At 39.2% G+C, this 19,389-nt stretch overlaps 3 protein-coding genes across 4 annotated transcripts; 2 read left to right on the forward strand and 1 right to left on the reverse strand.

The window, feature by feature from the left end:
• Window positions 1-803: 803 nt before the first annotated feature.
• Window positions 804-7,948, forward strand: cops4 (COP9 constitutive photomorphogenic homolog subunit 4 (Arabidopsis)). The gene is made up of 10 exons (XM_044096733.1): window positions 804-1,038; window positions 2,166-2,245; window positions 2,350-2,501; window positions 2,903-3,006; window positions 3,095-3,248; window positions 3,344-3,494; window positions 4,519-4,689; window positions 5,875-5,990; window positions 6,107-6,191; window positions 7,719-7,948. The coding sequence occupies exons 1-10, from the start codon at window positions 965-967 to the stop codon at window positions 7,850-7,852; spliced, it is 1,221 nt and encodes a 406-aa protein (XP_043952668.1). The 5' UTR covers window positions 804-964; the 3' UTR covers window positions 7,853-7,948.
• A 2,350-nt stretch (window positions 7,949-10,298) lies between these two features.
• LOC122819748 (placenta-specific gene 8 protein-like) lies at window positions 10,299-13,452 on the reverse strand. 2 transcript variants are annotated; one of them, XM_044096734.1, is made up of 5 exons: window positions 13,341-13,452; window positions 13,109-13,219; window positions 12,141-12,265; window positions 10,814-10,922; window positions 10,299-10,740 (listed from the first exon to the last, which is right to left on the reverse strand). In XM_044096734.1, exons 2-4 carry the CDS (start codon window positions 13,191-13,193, stop codon window positions 10,818-10,820), a joined length of 315 nt encoding a protein of 104 aa, XP_043952669.1. In that variant the 5' UTR covers window positions 13,194-13,219; window positions 13,341-13,452; the 3' UTR covers window positions 10,299-10,740; window positions 10,814-10,817. The 2 variants fall into 2 exon arrangements, with proteins under 2 accessions (XP_043952669.1, XP_043952670.1); XM_044096735.1 differs by having other exon boundaries at window positions 13,109-13,395.
• Window positions 13,453-15,378: 1,926 nt separating this feature from the next.
• On the forward strand, window positions 15,379-17,811 carry LOC122819750. Its single transcript, XM_044096736.1, has 6 exons — window positions 15,379-15,455; window positions 15,546-15,657; window positions 15,736-15,962; window positions 16,338-16,509; window positions 16,584-16,711; window positions 16,864-17,811. Exons 3-6 carry the CDS (start codon window positions 15,861-15,863, stop codon window positions 17,104-17,106), a joined length of 645 nt encoding a protein of 214 aa, XP_043952671.1. The 5' UTR covers window positions 15,379-15,455; window positions 15,546-15,657; window positions 15,736-15,860; the 3' UTR covers window positions 17,107-17,811.
• The last annotated feature ends 1,578 nt before the right edge of the window (window positions 17,812-19,389 follow it).

The following is a 19,389-nucleotide window of genomic DNA, read 5'->3' on the forward strand; positions in this document are numbered from 1 at the left end:
TTTTTGCTGGATCTCCTCACTTAGTCCTACCTTTTTTTCCTTTTAAGACAAACATTCAAATCCATTTAATTATGATGTGGGCAGAGTTTTGGTCCTGGTCTCCCCCCCCCTTCAGGGGGTCTTTTTGTGGGCTCTAGTGTCCCTTATATGTCAGTGGGCTGACAGGGGGAGGCGAGAGGGGGGGAAGATGGGCGGCAAATGTCGGTCGGGTCAGGGAATCGAACCCGCGACGGCCGCGTCGAGGACTCAGGGCCTCCAAGTGTGGGTCGCGCTATCCCCTACGCCCCTACGCCACCACAGCACGCCCCAGTCCTGGTAATTTTTTTCTGGCCTCCATTGCCTCTTGTTTTTAATTTATATATCAAGAAACAGCATCATACATTGCAACTACAGAGAAAAAAACTTTTATGATAGACATTTTACCTCTATATGGACAAATTATAGCTACACTTAAAAGTGTCGTCTCTCTTGGTAAGTCGTGTTGATATTATCTACTATCTCAGATTGCTGAACAATATAAGTGGTTTACTTTCACCAAAGAAGCTATATCGAACTGTTATTGGAATGGATAATTTACACCAAAAAATGATAATTTTATCTATCTAAACTTCACTTTTCATATATTTGGTTTTATGAAGTTTATTCCTTCATAAAGTGCTAGTCAACAATTATAAATCTTGCTAAATAAGTGTTAAAATATCTGCTTTTACTTTTACAAATTATTACAGGGATTCTAACGCTATAACAATACATACGACAAAATGTGGTGTTTATGTCTGAGCGTTCAGCGTGCGCGTTCATGTGACTCGCAGGAGGAAGCTTAGCTAGGCTAGCTGGGTGGGAGCTAGGGGTGTCAGCTTCACACAGCTCGGCAGCTCAGCTCGCGCACTTCCAGCCTGCACGCGCACACAGAGACTAGCACACCGGGTGTTGTTGACATTTTTTAGCAACACATTTAGCGACAATGGCGGCCGAAGTGAGACAGGAGCTTGCACAGTTGATGAATTCAACCGGATCTCACAAGGACCTTGCTGCCAAGTACGTAGCTATCAGTGGACCATAACATAAGCTGCTAATAAAAATCAGTTCACAGCGGAAACGCCGCATTTGTGTTAGCTAGTAGCAATGTAGCTTTGCTAGATTTAGCTATGCTAATGTCATTCACTCAGTTATATTAGCCACATAGCAATTTGTTAGACTGAACGCTTCAGTGTGACAGTGTAGTGCAATTTAAGAGTATTTTGTGTTCACGAAGCAAGAGGTTACTCTGGGTTACTGACATACTTTTGCGACGCTTGCTGACTTCCATGGAAGCTAACGTTGCTTTTTAATTTGCAGGTAGAATAAAAACCTAAAACGAGTTACAATTGGGCTATTTTTTGCATCATACAGACACATTGCAATGCTTATTAATGGGTTCAGGGAGAATGTCAAATAATCCACAAATATTGCGAATATAATCCTCTGTGAGTGTATTTCTTATGAAGACAGGCAAATACTGAACAAGATGCATCTTAAACTTCATTTTCACTTGTTCCTTTCTGTATCCAAGAAAAGCAGATACATTATGGAGTCTGTAACGATTCTTTTATTCTTCTGAGAGCGAATGACTTAAACTACGACATGTCGGATGTTGAGTTGATCAGGACGAAAAAATAAGAATTTCCTACTTTTGACTTGCAGCAAAATGACCAATTTCAACCACTGACCTGGGGATTGGTATATCAAATTCAATCAATCAAATGTTATTTGTAGAGGACATTTCAGCAGCAAGGCATTTCAAAGTGCTTTACATCATATCAGACACAGAAACACAATGCAACATAGAATCAACAATCAAAACACGACATTAAGTCAGGTTCCGTCAATAAATTTGTAATTGATTACGTTTCAAATACAACTCTAAACAGTCGAGATTTAAAAGAAGTCACTGTTTCAGCTCTTTTACATTTTTCTGGACGTTTGTTCCAAATTTGTGGTGCATAGATGCTGAATGCTGCTTCTCCTCGTTTGGTTCTGGTTCTGGGGATGTCTTCTATCTCCTTTTCTTGCGGAACTGTTTGTTTCTTGTCATTACTTTAACATTAAACATTTATTTCACATTTTTAAGAGGACTTCCATAAGAAACCTTAGTGCTGCATATAATCAGTAAAATTTCTCTGTAGATATCGACAGATTTTGGAGAAGGCCATTCAGCTGACGGATGCAGAGCAGCTGGAGTCCTTGAAGGCCTTTGTCGAAGCGAGTATGCATCACGGATATCCTTCTCATGTGGCCAGCCTCATCTACGAGTCTGTTTCTTCGAGCTACTGTGAAATTTTACGCTTTTTTAAATTACATTTTTTACAGTGGTCAATGAGAACGTCAGCCTTGTCATCTCGAGACAGCTGCTGACCGACTTCTGCACGCACCTGCCCAGCCTGCCGGACGCCACGGCTAAAGCGGTGTATCACTTCACCTTGGAAAAGATCCAGCCGAGGGTCATCTCCTTTGAGGAACAGGTAGATTTCTTTATGTTCTGCTTACATATTTGTTAAAACTGTCACCACGTCATGACGGTAAAAGATGGCACAGGTAATCTGCGAAAAGATGGAACTTCTCCACCGCTCCCAGTTAAAAACCACCAATCGGAGCCAGGGGGCGGGTCTTAGTGTTGTCAAGCAACCTTGTGAACGTGTTGAGAAACAATTCACCGTTACAGGAAAACCGTCGTCATCGGTGGCCATGCTAACTAACCTTAGCATTCACAGCAGGCTCTGCTGACAGGGAGTGACAATTTAAACAAATATGAAAAAAATGTATTTCTTATAAATGTTGCCTACTTCAGCTTTAATTCCTTGTAAAGTTAAAGAAAATAACTGATTGAATCCTGCATGGCTAAATAATGCTCCTGTGTCTTCAGGTGGCCTCAGTCAGACAGCACTTAGCAACCATTTATGAAAAGGAAGGAGACTGGAGAAATGCAGCACAAGTTTTAGTTGGCATTCCTCTGGAAACCGGGCAAAAGTACGTAGTTTGTTTACAGATGAACGTTCGGGTCTCTGTAAAAGTTTTAGGTATTTGAACGCCTCTTCGGTTTCTCCCCCCAACACAGGCAATATAACGTCGACTATAAGTTGGACACGTACCTAAAAATTGCCCGGCTCTACTTAGAAGACGACGACCCCGTGCAGGCGGAAGCCTACATCAACAGAGCCTCGCTGCTTCAGAATGAGTCGTCGAACGAACAGCTGCAGATCCACTATAAGGTGCACAATCTCTTTATCGAAAACAAAGTGCAAAGTCTCTACGGTGACGTCTGTCCTCCTGTTGTACTGCGACTAAAGCTGTTGCTCTTTGCCAGGTGTGCTACGCCAGAGTCCTTGATTTCAGGAGGAAGTTCATTGAAGCTGCGCAGAGATATAACGAGCTGTCTTATAAGTCTATCGTCCATGAAAGTGAACGACTGGAGGCGCTGAAACACGCCTTGAACTGCACCATCCTGGCCTCCGCAGGTACAGGGAATCTGACTTTGACTTGCATCTTTCAGAAATGATCTCATCAGTTCTTTCCTTACTTGTCATTATATCAGGGATGCATTAATATGTAAATTTCGCCCAGTATATTCCATATTACTCTTGCTGGCCAATAATCAATATATACCAATCTTAATCAAAAAACTAAACATAAACACTTGTTCATTTGTAGCGTACTCGCCACAAATGGTCAATAAAGTTTCTTGGGGGAAAAACAAAAGAGAGAATGTGAGGAGAGGAAACAGGACTGCTGTGTTAACAGGCTTCAAAATAAGGGCGTGAATACAGGCTTCAATAACCAAAACCTCAACACAGATTGTCAACCTTTATTCAAACCGAGAGTTGACAAAAAACCAACTAAAGTAGCGCTTTAGGGTTTATCAGGAAAATTGACTTAGGGGACGCAAAGTACGTTTTCAGAGTTAGCAGAAATGCTAAAGTGCTATATGAAAAATTAGCTCTGCTGTTAGTGCATTAGCAGATTTGTGTAAGTGGTTTCCACCACTACAAATACCATGTCCAATCCAGAGAGTGATTATGAGGAGAGGAAATGGAACTGATGCGTAAACAGACTTCAAAATAAGAGCATGAATACAAGCTTCAATAATTAAAGCTTCAACACAGATTGTCAAGATTTATTGAAACTGAGAGTTTACAAAGCAGCCTAGAGGATTAGATTAGGATTTATTGGGAACATTTATTTAGGGGAAGTTAAGTATGGTAGATTAGCTGAAGCGCTATGCAAAAAGATTAGCTTTGCTATTAGTGCATTACCATATTAGTGGAAGTGTACACTGCAGATACCACATGACCAACCCTGCCACCTTCCCCTTGAAAAAACACAAACGCAGACAAGATGGAAATAATTGTTGGTGGTTAATATCGGCCAGTTTTACTCATCGAACCGATTCTGGTATTTTGAAAACTTGCTAACTTTGGCCGATAGTGCTTTTGTTTGTTTTGTTGTCTTGCTTCCCAACATTCGACTTTTGATCCGCTGCAGGCCAGCAGCGCTCCCGTATGTTGGCCACTCTCTTCAAAGATGAGCGCTGCCAGCAGCTGGCCACTTACGGGATCCTGGAGAAGATGTACCTGGACCGCATCATCAGAGGGAACCAGCTGCAAGAGTTCGCTGCGATGCTAATGCCCCATCAGAAAGCCACAACGGCAGACGGTAACAGACGACTGATTTTTTATTTTTTATTTTTGTATTTTTTTAACGCAACAGAAACGCATACGTTGCTTAGCCCTGCTTTACACCAACTGTGACCAACTTTCTTTCTTTTTTTTTTTCTACAAGACCTTATGTAATTTAGTTCTTACCGTATTTCAGCAAAGTTTCATTTTATCATGTGCAAACAAAGCTTACCAAGCATGAGCAGTTATTATCTTATCCGCAGCAGATAAACTTTTTTATAATCTCAGTTTGAAAAAGAGAAGCTCCAGTGTGAATATTGACTCTGGACCTAATCATTCCCTCGCTACAGAGATTTAATCCAGATCTGATGGTTTGTGATGATAGACTGTAATTCTCCTTTTCAGAAAAGATAAGCAAATTTAATGTTTGCAGATTTCTTTGGGTGTGTTATCACTCCTGGTTTTATTGGTTCTATTTTCAGGAAACTTTAATCTTGAAACAACCTGTATGTTTCATTGAAAACAAAACATACATCTTCACAAAGTTCAGTTTCTTTTTTCGGAAAAGTTTAAAGGGACAAACCAAAAAAGATTTGAACCAATCCTTTTACAAGAAAATGGTGGATCTGCTGCTTTTAGTGAAATATATGAATTAGGAATGCACTGATTTGAAAATTTGGGCCGACAATTATATCCAATATTTATCTATACATACATTTTTCTATGCTTTCAACACTGAAAAAACAACCACAGTGCTCATATTGCTTCTGTGCTTTTGGGGAAATACCCACAATCCTCTGCTGCATCACTGTCACTGTCACACGGCCAAGCCCCTCCCCTTCCAGAAACACATATAGCAACAAGATGATAATATCATCTCACTTTTATTTTGATACAGATATGTTTTTTGTTTTGTTTTTTTAATTGATCGACATCGGCCGATACCGATTTTAATTATCACCTACATTTGCGTAACAAAATCACTTTTTACTTTTGTTGTTGGTTGTTATGTTCATGTGAAATGACACATGACTTTATACCCTGCAAATATGTCAGAGCTCCAAAAGGGTCAAAGAGAAAAACAGTGGCACATTTTCCATATCTGGAACAATTTTTACCAAAATAAAATTAAGTTTGTTTGGTTTTTTTGTTTGTTTTTTGTGTTTTGTTTTAACTTTACAAATTTGGCAACAGCTAGAGATGAGAAACTCTCTGGTTTCAGGCTCCAGCATCCTGGACAGAGCCGTGATCGAGCACAACCTGCTGTCGGCCAGCAAACTCTACAACAACATCACGTTCGAAGAGCTGGGAGCGCTGCTGGAAATCCCCCCGGCGAAGGTGACGGCTCAACGTTCTCGCGTTCAAACAGGACATTCGCTCTGCTGCCGATATGCTTGTTGTCCTACAGATTATGTGTTTCACCAGCAATAAGCAAACAACATCTCTGTGTCCAGGCTGAGAAGATTGCGTCACAGATGATCACGGAGGGACGCATGAACGGCTTCATTGACCAGATAGACGGCATCGTTCACTTTGAAAGTGAGTCTCTTTGATCTGGTCGCTGTCCCTTTCTCTCTCTTTTTTTTTTTTTGTTCAAATGTAAGTACGTTAATATATCACACCGTCAAAGTTGACGTGTTAGAAGCAGGAAAAGGTGAGGTGTCTGAATGTGCAGTTAGCTGGAGCTCATTGCACATCAGAAACGTTATCTGGAGGGTCAGGTGGATCTTTTGCTGATCTAGTAAACACTTGGTACCAGGATGCATCATGGGAAAATGGAGGTAAGAGTCGGATGCTTTGGACCGAGGTCTACAGGGCAAACTTTAGGATAGGAGGGATCACCAGGCAGGCCAAGTACAGCCATTCATGTAAACAAATCTTCCCCGGCATCCGCAGCCGGTTGCCGCGGGATACTGAGCCACAAAACAGAAACTGTTCATGAGTAGTTTAGGGTCCGCAACTAAAGATTATTTTAGTAACCGATTATTCTTAGGACTAATTGCATGAAATTTTTATTTGTATTTTCCTTTTAACCACTTATTTTATACAAGATTAGAATTAAATAAAAAAATAGAAACAAACAAGTAATTAATTGTCTTTTTTAAAGAAGAAAATAAACAATTAATTTCCAAAAATACAGTATTGGTATTTCTTTAGTGAATGTTTGATCATATAGAGCAAACAAAAAATCTGCAACTAAAATAATACTTCTAACATCAACATGTGGAAAGTTCAGCTTTTTCTACCTGACTTAACATTAATACACTCTAGGGAGGATCTGTTTATTTATTTATTTATTTATTTTTGATTAATTGATTAATAATTATACTGCAAAAAGTGCTGAGTAGGAGATTTTATTATTATTATTTTATTTATTTTACAGAATTTAAACCAGGTGAAACTTAAACTTCATTGAGGCATTCTGGGTAAACATATGTACAGTCAAAGATGTCTTTTTTTTTTTTTTTGTTCTTGAATGCAAAATGTATATTTCTATGTTCTTTTGGACAGCTTTGGCTTATTTACTGCTGTGTGTTCTTTGATCAACTGACCTTGTTTTTTGTCTGTGTCCTCTAGTTAATGATTAAAGTAATTGACAATTATTTCAGTAATCGATTCACAGTCACAATTACTCGTTTCAGCCCTTGTTGCGATTTGAAGATCGCGACAAGAAGTTTAAGACGCTGAATTGGCCTCCGGCTTCTATACATGTCAAGAATCCTTCTGCATTTTCACAATAAAACATTAAACTGATCATTAATCGGCCTGGTTATGAAATAAGCAAGGCTGCAAATAACAACCTGAAAAACTGTTTTGAATTAACGGTCATCCAACACAGGGGACATAACCTCATTGAGTAATTTATGAATTTATTTGGGGATACTGAAATGCCAATATCCCCAAGGGGGGATATTGGCATTTCAGTACAAAAAAGACGATTTTGCACTAGCAAAATTGTTACTAACGTTTGTGTCCAGAAGGGGGCAGCCTCGTTACACTGGATTCCTCAGCAGCGTCACACGGCCTGCGTGTTCTTCATCTGGTTGTTTTCTGTGTCTCTGGCAGCCCGGGAACCCCTTCCCACCTGGGACAAACAGATCCAGTCTCTGTGTTTTCAAGTCAACAACCTGCTGGAAAAGATTCGCCAGGCAGCTCCAGAGTGGGCAGCCCAGGCTATGGAAACCCAGATGACCCAGTGAACATCAGTACAACCCCCTCATCTCCACTTCTGTCTTTCTACTCAAACAATGTCATCTCTGAAGCCCCAGTTATTAAAACACCCGAGAAGAACTTCATGTTGTTTGTATTTTTTTTATTGTTATTATTATGAATATTGTTTAAATAACAACAATCCTCCAGCCGTGGAGGAAGCCAGTGAATGTACTTTCAAGAGCGACTAATGATTAACATGTTAACAATCTGGCCTCATATGTTGGCATATAATAAAATTGACAACGTGGCGTGTTGGTGAATAATGGCATCCTTGTTGGTACAAAGCTGTATTTTCAGTGAAGAGAAATAAATCTAAAGTTAAAGTAACTTTTTCAGCTAAATAGCTGCCATAGTTTTTTTTTGTTTGTTTTCTTTTGTTGTTTTAGCAACAGTAAAACTCCATTTGGAGTTATTTTTGCTCAAAAGCCTCTTATCTATATGTTTAAATACAATAAATGAGGCCTACAATGATCAACTAAGGTTTTTAAGGGTAACAATGATCTAACAGTAATTAGTTTTAAAAGTTGTACAAGAAAAATATTAGTCAAAAATAAACTTTATGGATCATCGGTAGATGTGAACAGCTCTATTAAAGCAGGAGTTTGGCTTATAACTCGTATCATCCAGGGATCTTCAAAGAGTCACGGACTATGATGCTGTGGGCAGGAAGCATCTCCAGTTGCAGTCAACCTCGCAGTGAATCTGACAAGGCCTCTGACTGAAGACTTGCTGTATGACAGTGTCATGACTTTCACAGCATGCTAACAGCTGCTGCATCCAATAAGCCTCCTTTCCAACTCCTATGGAGCTCGGGGTCATAGTTCAAGGGAGCTTTTGGCATGCTAATACAATGCTAATGTAAAAGCAATGACTTGTTGCCACAGTTACACAAAACAAGTGGTCGGAAATTATTATAAATTAATAATTATTCAGATTCAAATGCATATATAGACTCCCTTTGATGTTAAGTTTGCAAAGTCATTTTTTTGTTGGATCAAGAAGCTTCTGTCAGAAGTTTGACTAGTTTACCTTTCCTTCAGCAATGGCAGACTTATTCAAAATTAAAATTCTACATATCTCCTAGTTTTAACAACGGGTCATGTAATTCAACTGGATTGAGGTAAACAACTTTTTATTCATTTTAAAACGAGCTATATGTTTTGGGAATGTTGTCAACAGCGGTGTCTCCATTGATTGCGCACATAATTACGCAGTTTGACAATTCGAAAATAAATTCCCTTAAAAATGGCAATAAAAAAAAAACTAACAACAAAAACTCTAGTTTATCAATGAAAAGTTTTAGTGCTAGGGTGATGTGTATTTCTGGCCGTATGGAAATTGGTTTATTTCGCGAAACTGCTGCGATGTGGCAGCGGGAGGAAAGCAGCTGCTGCTCAGACGGTGCAGGTGAGCTAACGATGGTTTTTGTATTAAACTGCTATAATAGTGCCGAATATACATCAGCTAATGTTAGTCAGGGTGTTGCAAATTACTTAATAGTGTCAGAATTCATTCATAATATTCCAATGCGTTTTCAGATGTTGGTAAACTGTGCTGATGAAACATTTCTAATTTTAAAAAACAAATGTGGCGGATGTTCTTACAGAGTTGAAGTGCATTAATAACAATCTGTTGGGTTTTTGTTTGTTGTTTTTTTTATACCTTCAATACGTTTAATTATGATTCAGCAGATGTTCAAGTTATACTGACAACAAATAAAGCTGTGTTCCTTCTAATCTGACTGGTTCTAGTTTTAATCAAACCTTCCATGTTTTCACATTTTGGTCACTAAGAATTGATCGGGAGCTTAGAAGTTTAAACTCAGTCTTATTTATCTCTGATTAAGGTTACAGGTTTTGGACACATTTTCTCACTGTCTTACCTTGAAGATTCTCCAGGAAGACAGCTAGACAGCAAGTGTGGAGAAGGATGTTGTACAAAGTAAAACTAACAAACATGGCTTGTGTTTTGGGTTGCTTTCCAATATCTAATAGAAATCTTCTGAGCTTGAAAAGTCGAAAATGTTCTAGAAATTTCTAAGATTAATCTAAAAATTTCTGAGTTTTTTTTTTTCTTGCAAAGTTTTGGCTGGTCGAGCTCAGAAATGTCCTTGTTTTATCTAGAAAGTTTTGGAGTTTTTCTGGCGGAAATCTACTCCTTATTTTTCTACCTACAATTGTTGGTCATACAGGAATAATGGATGTTTTTTTTTCCTTTTATTTATTTTAAATCACGGCGTTCCTTCTTTAGGTTAACAGTACATAGGATATGACCTCACATGTCGCGGTCAATTTATTTTGACAATCTGCATTATGAAACGTGGAGGCACACTCAGGGAAACCAGGAAACGAAAAAGTAAGAAAGGTGATATTTTGTGAAGCTTAGATTCAAGAGAAAATCTGCGATAAAATGAAAGAGAAACGAGACAGCACATATAGCCAAACAGTGTTTATTAAAACTATTTAATCTAAAGTCAAGTTTTCACGTGTTCCAAGAGCCTCCCTGTGCAAGATGACAACAGTTTTACAAGCTAGTGTTGACGGAAACCAAGAGTTTTGCAACATGATGTTAAACTATTAGCGGCATATTTTAATGACCGCTGGGTTTCATTCCTTCAACATTGACCGCAGGACATCATAACCCTTGGGTGGGTCTAATAGCAGGAGATAAACATGGCTTCCCGATGTGGAGCAAAGGTTCGTGGATAAAGGAAAACCAAAGAATCACGAGGTTATTGATGGAAAAGGTGAACGGCACAACGTAAGAAAAAAAAATGTTATAAACGGAATCATTTCTTCATTAAGAGAGGAAGAAAGGCTCCTCCTTATCAGTCCAGGGGGAGCTTTACGGGTTCTCCGTCGTCATGACGTCCCGTCTGTAAGGCATAGAGGAAACACGCCTCAGTTACGCAAACATCGAATGGTGTTTTCAGCGCGTGAGACGCTCACCTGTTTAGAAAATGCCCTGCTGCTTCCTCCGGTCGATGTCCCGCTTCAGCTGGCAGGTGGCGCACACTGGGCAGAAACCGGCCGCCCACCAATCCCTACACAGAGATCCCTACGAGCACAAAAACAGTTCCTGTGAGAGGTTGGTTTTCCTGACCGACCTGATAAAGAGTCAAAAATAGACCAACTAAAACAAAAAACAAAACAAGTATGGACGCCAGGAGGCAGTTCAGTTTGTGTGGGCAGAAATATGATGTAGGCTACACTAAGCAAGGGTTATAAATTATATGGGCTTTAAACAGGTACTTGAAAACAAAGAGGTTCATGCAGCTTCTACATGTTTTTGTTTATTTAAAAAAATTAATTAAAACACTTTAGTCTTCAGTCTTGCCAAACTGAAGACTTTTATCATCCAGTTTTTGGTAGAAAGAGAGAAAAGAAAAAGTATAAATCATGAAATTATTGAGCACATTTCCATTCATCATGCGATTAATTAATTCGCAGTTTATAACAACAGGCCAACGTATTCATGAAAGAAATAGGAAAATAAAAATCTTTTGGGCCACCCCCAGAAATGAGAGCCCTGGGCTACTGCCCTGTTAAGATCTTCGAAAGGAAGAACAACAAACGTAGAAACTAGTGGTTGTGACTCCCACCTTTCTGGCATACAGGATGCTGGATAATTCTCAAATAAATACATTATCCTGATGATACAGCTAAGCTTCCTGGGAAAATACTGCGAGAACGCGACACTTTTAGCTTGTGGAGGTAAAAAGTAATCGCTTTTAAACGCATTTATTCTTTAAAAGTCTGTTTAAAGTGACCTCACTGTGTGGCGACAGTAATGTCCCTCATCTGTCACTCTGCCAAGGCAGCGTGAGAATCACACCTTTGTCATAAAGGTATTGTAGTAATAACACCTAAATGATGTATTAAGTTGCATCTCAAAACGTTTTTCACTTGTCAGCTTTTGTCCTGCTGCTGTTTGTCAAGTACACAGAGGCGGTTCTGGCATAAATGGTTCCCTGGGCGGGTCCAGCCCTGTGGGCTCCATGCGGTGCTTACACTGTGGGGAGGGACGGTTCCCTGCTGAACGGACAGATAATTATTCAACCAACTTTTGACGTTGCTGAGAAGATATTTACTTTAACCACCCATGCTCTGAAATAGTAGTTTAAATATTAAATTAAATACGTCTTGTCAAATAACTTCTTTCAGATGCATTTTATTTTAACCACTTTCTAATGCCACCTTTAATGGGACATTCTTCTCTACCTGCTTCTACAGTAGAAGTTGTGAATTCAACCTGCTATCGTTGCGTGGAGCTCACCTTGATGTTGTATCTGGTTCTGTAGACGCTGCGGATCGGCATGCCGATGCCGCACAGGCAGCACTCGTCCATGTCGCTGGCGATGGAGCAGCCGAGACATGGGAAGCAGAAAAACCCGTAGCAACCTTAAGACACAACGAGTGGAACCGCATCAAAGGAAACGTTAGGAGATGGTGAGACTTTTGACAAGTTTCCGCTGCGACGTCAGCTCCTGGTGCTCTTTTCGCTTTCATGCTAGCTAAATAGCTTAAGCTTAGGCGTAGACGGACTGTGGGATAGCTGCACACTGACCACTTAAGTATGTTGAAATATGTCAAGAAAAAAAGTCATTGTAAAAGAAAATACATAAGAACTTCTACACTACTTTGGGAGTGTAATGATAAGGGTACGGTAAGAAGCAGAAAACAAAATATGAAAAGGGTCAAGAGATACTTCTACATTTTTAGCACCTTCTGATTGCTTTTGGACAGTAAATTTTTTTTTCTTTCTCTGAAATAGCAACAGACAAATATTGTAAAGTGGGGAAACATAAATGTGGCGTTTACTTTACGGGGAGCTTTCGTAAACTGACTAACAAAATGTTTATGTAGTTTTTACGGCAGCAACACAGGAGCATTATCAAATTTATTTCTTAAAACTACAAATGGTGGTGAGAGGCAGAATAATATCGTATAGTCATAAATCAATTCTGTTAACATGACATTCAAATAATTTAAAAAAACTATACGTTTTGTCAGCTGTTTTTGAAAATACAAACTGTTAGTCACTTTATGCTGTACTCTTTACATAGAACACTGCTATATAAAACTAACATTTAACTTTTGCAGACTCATTAATGTAATCCTGCTGTAATTTCAGCCCCTTTTTTTACAGTGTAGCGATTGAAAAATGCTGAAAATGATCAAAATTTCAAACAATTCATTAAAAGAAAAAAAAAAGAAAGAGAGAGAGAGTAGAGAGCTCCTTACAGGTTCCACAGTCATCGCAGCAGTCGCACAGACCCGTCTGGAAGTCGGAGGGCTCGTATCTGCCTGGTTGGTTGGTGACAGCCATGACGACGACGATGAAAAAACTTCTCCCTGAAGAGAATCCCCAAATCACTTGAATCTCCTCCCTCACTGGTCTCCGCAAAATCTCTCCTCGCTTCAAGCGTCAAACAGCCGTGGTTTCCAGTGAGGCGGTCAGAAGAGCAAATCTTACCAGGTGGAGATCAGAAGGACGGTGATGCCGCTGAGTTCGTCTCCTGGGCGACAGGTAGAGAGCAGGAGGCGACGGGGGCCTTTATCTGAGACCAAAGGTGGCCGGCTGGGGCCGCGTACGTGCGACGCCCGTCCAATCGTGATGACACGTTTCTGGAAAATAGATCGTTAAACACACCTATACACACACCCCCCCCACGGTAAGGCAGTAAAACCTCAGTGAGTGGTGAGGCTCTTTCCTTTTTTCTTTTTTTTTTTTCCACTTGCCTCTTTTCAGGAAACATTTACAGCTCATGTGATGTTCCATGTTGGATACGACGGCATCACATTGAAGGAAAATGTGAGACAAATCCTGGAAGGAAGTTTGAAGGTGTGTGTGAAAAAAGCTTAAAGATAAATTAAGGTTCCACTAGAGAGGCGAAATTTGACACAAGATCTGTTTAAAAGGGGAATGCCACCCGAACAGTTCCTCAGATGTTTGTTTCTATTGGATGTTTTACGCAAAGAACTGATAAAATTTCTTGAAAATTAAAATTGAATTGGAGTTCCTCAAATCTATGTAATGCTTCATATTCATAGATGTTTTTATTCTTGGGCTTTTGTTAGATGCCATTTAAAAAAGCATATAGACAACATAATTTCACTCCCAAAAATACGCAATTTGCTTATCAAAAACCTGCGTATTATAGCATTTCTTCGCATAAACTAGAAGTGTTTTAAAAAGACATTGAAGGTATATGAAAACAATAGGCTGACATGATTTTTCTTATATAGCACACCCTCAAAAGTATGACCTGGAGAACATTTAAAGCTTAAATTTTCACGTTTTCCTCTATTTCCTTTTCGTACCCTCTTTACCCTCCAGCAATAAAAGTAACTATATAATTCTCTTTCTTTTTTCTCTCTTTCTTTGTCAACCCCATCGTCAGCAACTGTTTTTTATGACTTTTCAGACTGAAATATCGATATCGGCCGAAATCGGAATGAACCGCAGGTCAGGCGCTTTTTAAAGTTCGGCCAGAAAACTATATATATATATATATATATATATATATATATATATATATATATATATATATATATATATATATATATATATATATATATATATATATATATATATATATATATATATATATATATATATATAAAATGTGGTGTTAATATTTCAGTGTTAACCTAATTTAATCTAAATAGAGTATTTTAACTATATGGAGTGTAAATCGCCTCTGACATCGGAGTTAAAAGTCAGAGTAAAATGCTACATTCACGCAGTGAAACTTTTGACTCTGCCAAGTGTCAATAACGCACGGTAAAGATTTTTGGCAACCGCGAAGAGGAGGAAGAGGAAGAAAGAAGACTAGCACCAGTTTTTTGAAGTTCGTGAGGCGGCTATTTCCATTTTGGATTCTGAACGAACGGAGTTTTGCTACAGAAAAGGTAAGTAACTTTTAACAATCTGGTGTTGGTAACGTATTTTGATATTAATTGTGATGAAGAACGATAATATAGCTTCTGTTGCTATCCACTAAATATGTTCGCAACTATTATGCGGGAGTACTAGAGTAGCAAATGGTTTTGGCACCATGACTTGGTTTGTTAGTGGTGAAAAACCCCTCCATGTCTCCTCATTTTTGTTCCCGTTTTATTCCATTGTTCACATTCAGGGTAGCGGAGAAAGCCGAGGGATAGCCCTATGCTAGACAAGTTGTCCACCTCGAAATATTAGCTGTTTTCTTCCGAAGGCTTTCAAGGTAAGAATACTTAACTGTTATAAATTTTAATAGTATTAATCACTTTGCCTTTTGCCAAAGGCCCAGATTCCGTGGGTACTTCGGGGTCGTAGCACCCACCGAGTCATGTTAGCATGGTTAGCATCATGGATGTAGCAGCTAATAGGCCATATTGCTTGTATTGATTATGTTCAAGTGTATCGGAATATAAACTCAGTTTTCAAATGGCATTATCTTTGAATCATATTTATTAACTATTAAACTATGTCTTGCATGGTTGTTTATTTTTGTTATTCTTTTTTCCAGCAGAAAAGTGTCAGAGTGATGTATGCTCAGGGGATCTTTGCCCTATTTCCCTATCTGGAGGACCAAAACATGGATATGTGAGTAAAACGGTTTTAGCAACATTAAGCATATATATTTACCTTCAAAGATGTTTATGGAATGGTAAGTCTGCTTGTATTTATTGACAGGAGCATTACTATGATCCAGAGAGCGGTTCAGGATACCTTGCTTGGCGTTTAAAGACTATTCAAAGAAAAACTGCAGAGGAAAGGGGTGCCTCAGGTAGCAAATCTCCCAAAAGTAAGTTTTCTCAATATTGAGTATATATGTAAAGTAATGTAAAATCTGTGGCTGGGAGTTAGAAACTTTCTTTTTAAGGTGGTGGACCAGGCCATGGTCAATCCAGGGTTTTCACTGCTGACAAAGTGCTGTCAGATGAGGAAGTGGAAGCAGCTATTGCTGTTTTGAAACACTCTGCTGATGATGACACTGTCCGTGAGAAGATGAAGGCTACCTTCCATTACCGTCATTCAATGGTCAATGATGAAAAGAAAGCAGCAGATGTCTTCTCTGTCTTTCCAAGATTTCTGGAGACACCAGGACTGGTAAGACAGTTTTATCTCTTACACTACTAAAATACTTAGTGGCAACAGTCATAGGAGTTTGTCCTGTAACTTGTGTATCACCAGTTTGAACCCCAACTCTTTCTAAATTGTTATGTCCTTGGGAAAGACACTTGACCTGCCTTGCCTGCTGGTGGTGTTCAGAAGGCTTGGTGGCACAAGCCCATGGCAGCATTGCTTATGTCAGTCTTCCCTTGTGCAACTGTGGCTACAATGTAGCTCACCACCATCAGCATGTAAATGACTAAATGTGGTGTAAATCACTTTGGTGTCCTCTGGACTTCATAAAGCACTGTGCAAGTACAGGCCATTTACTGTCTTATTACTGTGTGAAATTCTTTTTTTTATGCATTTCAGATAGAACAAGATTTCAGACTCCTGTTTGGCGAAGGCACTGCCAATAAAGTTTTGGAGAAGTGGCCCACCAGTCTCAAATCCAAGGTTATAAAGGAAAGCCATGGCCTGGTACCCACCACTGAGCTCTTGGATTTATTGCGGAATGCAGAGTTGGCTGCTGAAGCTGAGAACGGTATGTTGGTCTTCTAGGTAATTATGACAAATTCATATGTTTGATGATAGTAACATGAAGCTGTTGGTCTATAGGTTGGGATAGTGACATGTCTGCTATTTTGCTTCTGCTGCATCTGCTACCACCATCTGCACAAGGACGAAAGAGGCCGAGTAAGATGTCTGCATCTCAAGCAGTGGATCACCTCATCAGATTTCTAAAGGTACTGCTTAACAGTTGCTTAAAGATAAAAAAAAAAAAAGCAGAATTCAGTCTCTTCATTTTTACAATTCAAAATTTTATTCTGTCTGATCTTCATTCAGAAATTTGTCACTAAATACTTTTGTCATGTTTTTATTTATTTTTTTAATATAGGTTGGAACCAGTGTGCAGCAGCATCTTGACAAAATCACACATCGTACCCAGCCCTACCTCCTTGACCAGGGATCCATCCAAAGCAGTATTCACCCATTCTTCATTGTGATTGACAACTATGCTATTCCATGTAAGGCAACATGTTCAGTTGGAGCTCTTGATGAGCTCTTTAAGACCCATTATGTGTTTGGTACGTCATACAGTGCTCCCTTGACCAACTTATTGATTTATTTATTTATTTGAAATGCCTGTCTTTTACCAGATCAAGTCTGTGTTCATAGTTAAAGACAAATTGTTGCTGCTTACATTGCCTTTATGTACAGTATCTTTTCATGAACATTTTCATGCTTATGAAGTTACTAAAATGATGCAAGGTTTTGTTGTGTTTGATGTCAACCATCTATGTTATCCGAAGCCCTTTGACATACAAATGTCATATGAAGCAAATGACACTGCTCTTTTTGTTTGTCCCGTATTGCTATCTTTGGTGAACATTGTTTTGAAGATGGTTAAACTGACACTGTTACAGTAATTATGTCACTGGATCATAAAGTTGAATAAATGTTGTCACTGTGAACTTAAAACTTTGTGTTTATTGTGATTGGTAGATTTTATAAAAGCCATACAATGCTAAAATTTAGCATTATATAGTATATGTGTAAAAAAAAAACTAGAAAGGAAAAAACAACAACACAATAAAGTGTAAATTTGTAAGTAAATTTAGTGTAAAATTAACTCCATAAAATAACAATATTACTCTGAAGAGTGTAAACAAACAATAGTGTTAAATAATTTGACTCACTGACTTGTTGATTTTGACACTAAAATGAGTAAAATTAACTCTGAAAATTTGACACTGGCTATAGAGTACATTTTACACTATTTTCGAGTGGGACCAAATGTTATCTGAAACGGAGTTAAATTCAACTCTATAGGTGTTAAATTGACACTTCGTTTTTTACTGTGTATATATGTGTTATGTGTTGGACTGTCTCAGGAGGCCCCTGAGACAGTCCAACACATAACAGCAGGGTGCAAGATACTGGCAGGGAAAGAATACATGGAACGACACAACCAAGTGGCAGGCATAGTGTACAGAAACATCTGTGCAGAATATGGACTGGAACCCCCAAGATCAAAGTGGGAAACACCCCCGAAGGTAGTGGAGAATGACCGAGCTAAGATCCTGTGGGACTTCCAGATCCAGACAGACAAAATGGTGAGGGCGAACCAACCAGACATAGTCGTGGTGGATAAACAACAGAGGAAAGCCGTTGTGGTGGATGTGGCAATACCAAGTGACTGCAACATCAGGAAAAAGGAGCATGAAAAACTAGAGAAATACCAGGGCCTAAGGGAGGAACTGGAGAGGGCCTGGAAGGTGAAGACCACAGTGGTGCCTGTGGTCATCTCAGGCAGTCACCCCCAAACTGGAACAGTGGCTACAACAGATCCCAGGAACAACATCAGACATCTCAGTCCAGAAATGTGCAGTCCTAGGCACAGCCAAGATACTGCGCAGAACCCTCAAGCTCCCAGGCCTCTGGTAGAGGACCCGAGCTAAGAGGAAGAAGAATCACCACCCGCGGTGGGTGAGAAGGGAATTTTATATATATATATATATATATATGTGTGTGTGTGTGTGTGTGTGTGTGTGTGTGTGTTATTATCCCCCACTCCCACCGCTCCCACCAAATAAATGTTTGGACTGTGTTTCATGTGAAACCAAATTGATATTCAGGGACTTTGAGAGCCGCGTTAATAACGACCCGCCCTTTAGCGCCGATAAATATTGCAAGATAAAACCATGCATTATTAATGACAGTCTGACAGCATGCCATAAACACCTTATCTTGTACGAGTTGCACTGTTAGTTGGTGGAGAGTTTGAATTTTATGGACGCTGGTTGCAGGAAGCTAGATTAGATCGTGTTGTAAAGCCTTCCAACCTGGACTGACTCACCTGGGCGGTGGCCCCGCTCCAACACGAAGAGTGAGAGGATCGGCGTTAACTAGCTGAAATAAGACGATGCTTTTATACTCACTTTTATTGTGTTACTTTAATTGAGTTAATACATAATGGTCATAAGATGTGGAAACTAGATGGTTTTCAAATTTTTGCACCATGAGCCAAAAAAAAACAACAAAAAACGTCGGAGTGGCATCATTTAGTTTTTGCAATTAGAAACGCGAAACAGCTTCAAAAAGTGACAATGGAAAAGCTTTTGCAATTTCTTTTCTGCATTTTATTTTAGGCAGCTGCATGTGTAATTCCGTAAAGCTGACCTTTACCAGATTAGGATTGGCCTGTAGGCAATACAATACATTATCATTACTTTTTTTTTTCTTTGCACAAAATCCCTTAGAAATCAAATTATAGTGTGTCAGGTTCTGTCCATTCTGAGCTCCATTCAAAATGAGTTTCTAGGTTCTCTTGTCTCTTTAAATCCAGCTGCTGCTGGCCACGCCCCCCTGCATCCCACAACTCATAGTTTACGCTCCAACGTGAAATTTTTATTTTTATTTT

Source organism: Gambusia affinis, linkage group LG17, assembly GCF_019740435.1.
Source record: "Gambusia affinis linkage group LG17, SWU_Gaff_1.0, whole genome shotgun sequence".
Lineage (NCBI taxonomy): Eukaryota > Metazoa > Chordata > Actinopteri > Cyprinodontiformes > Poeciliidae > Gambusia > Gambusia affinis.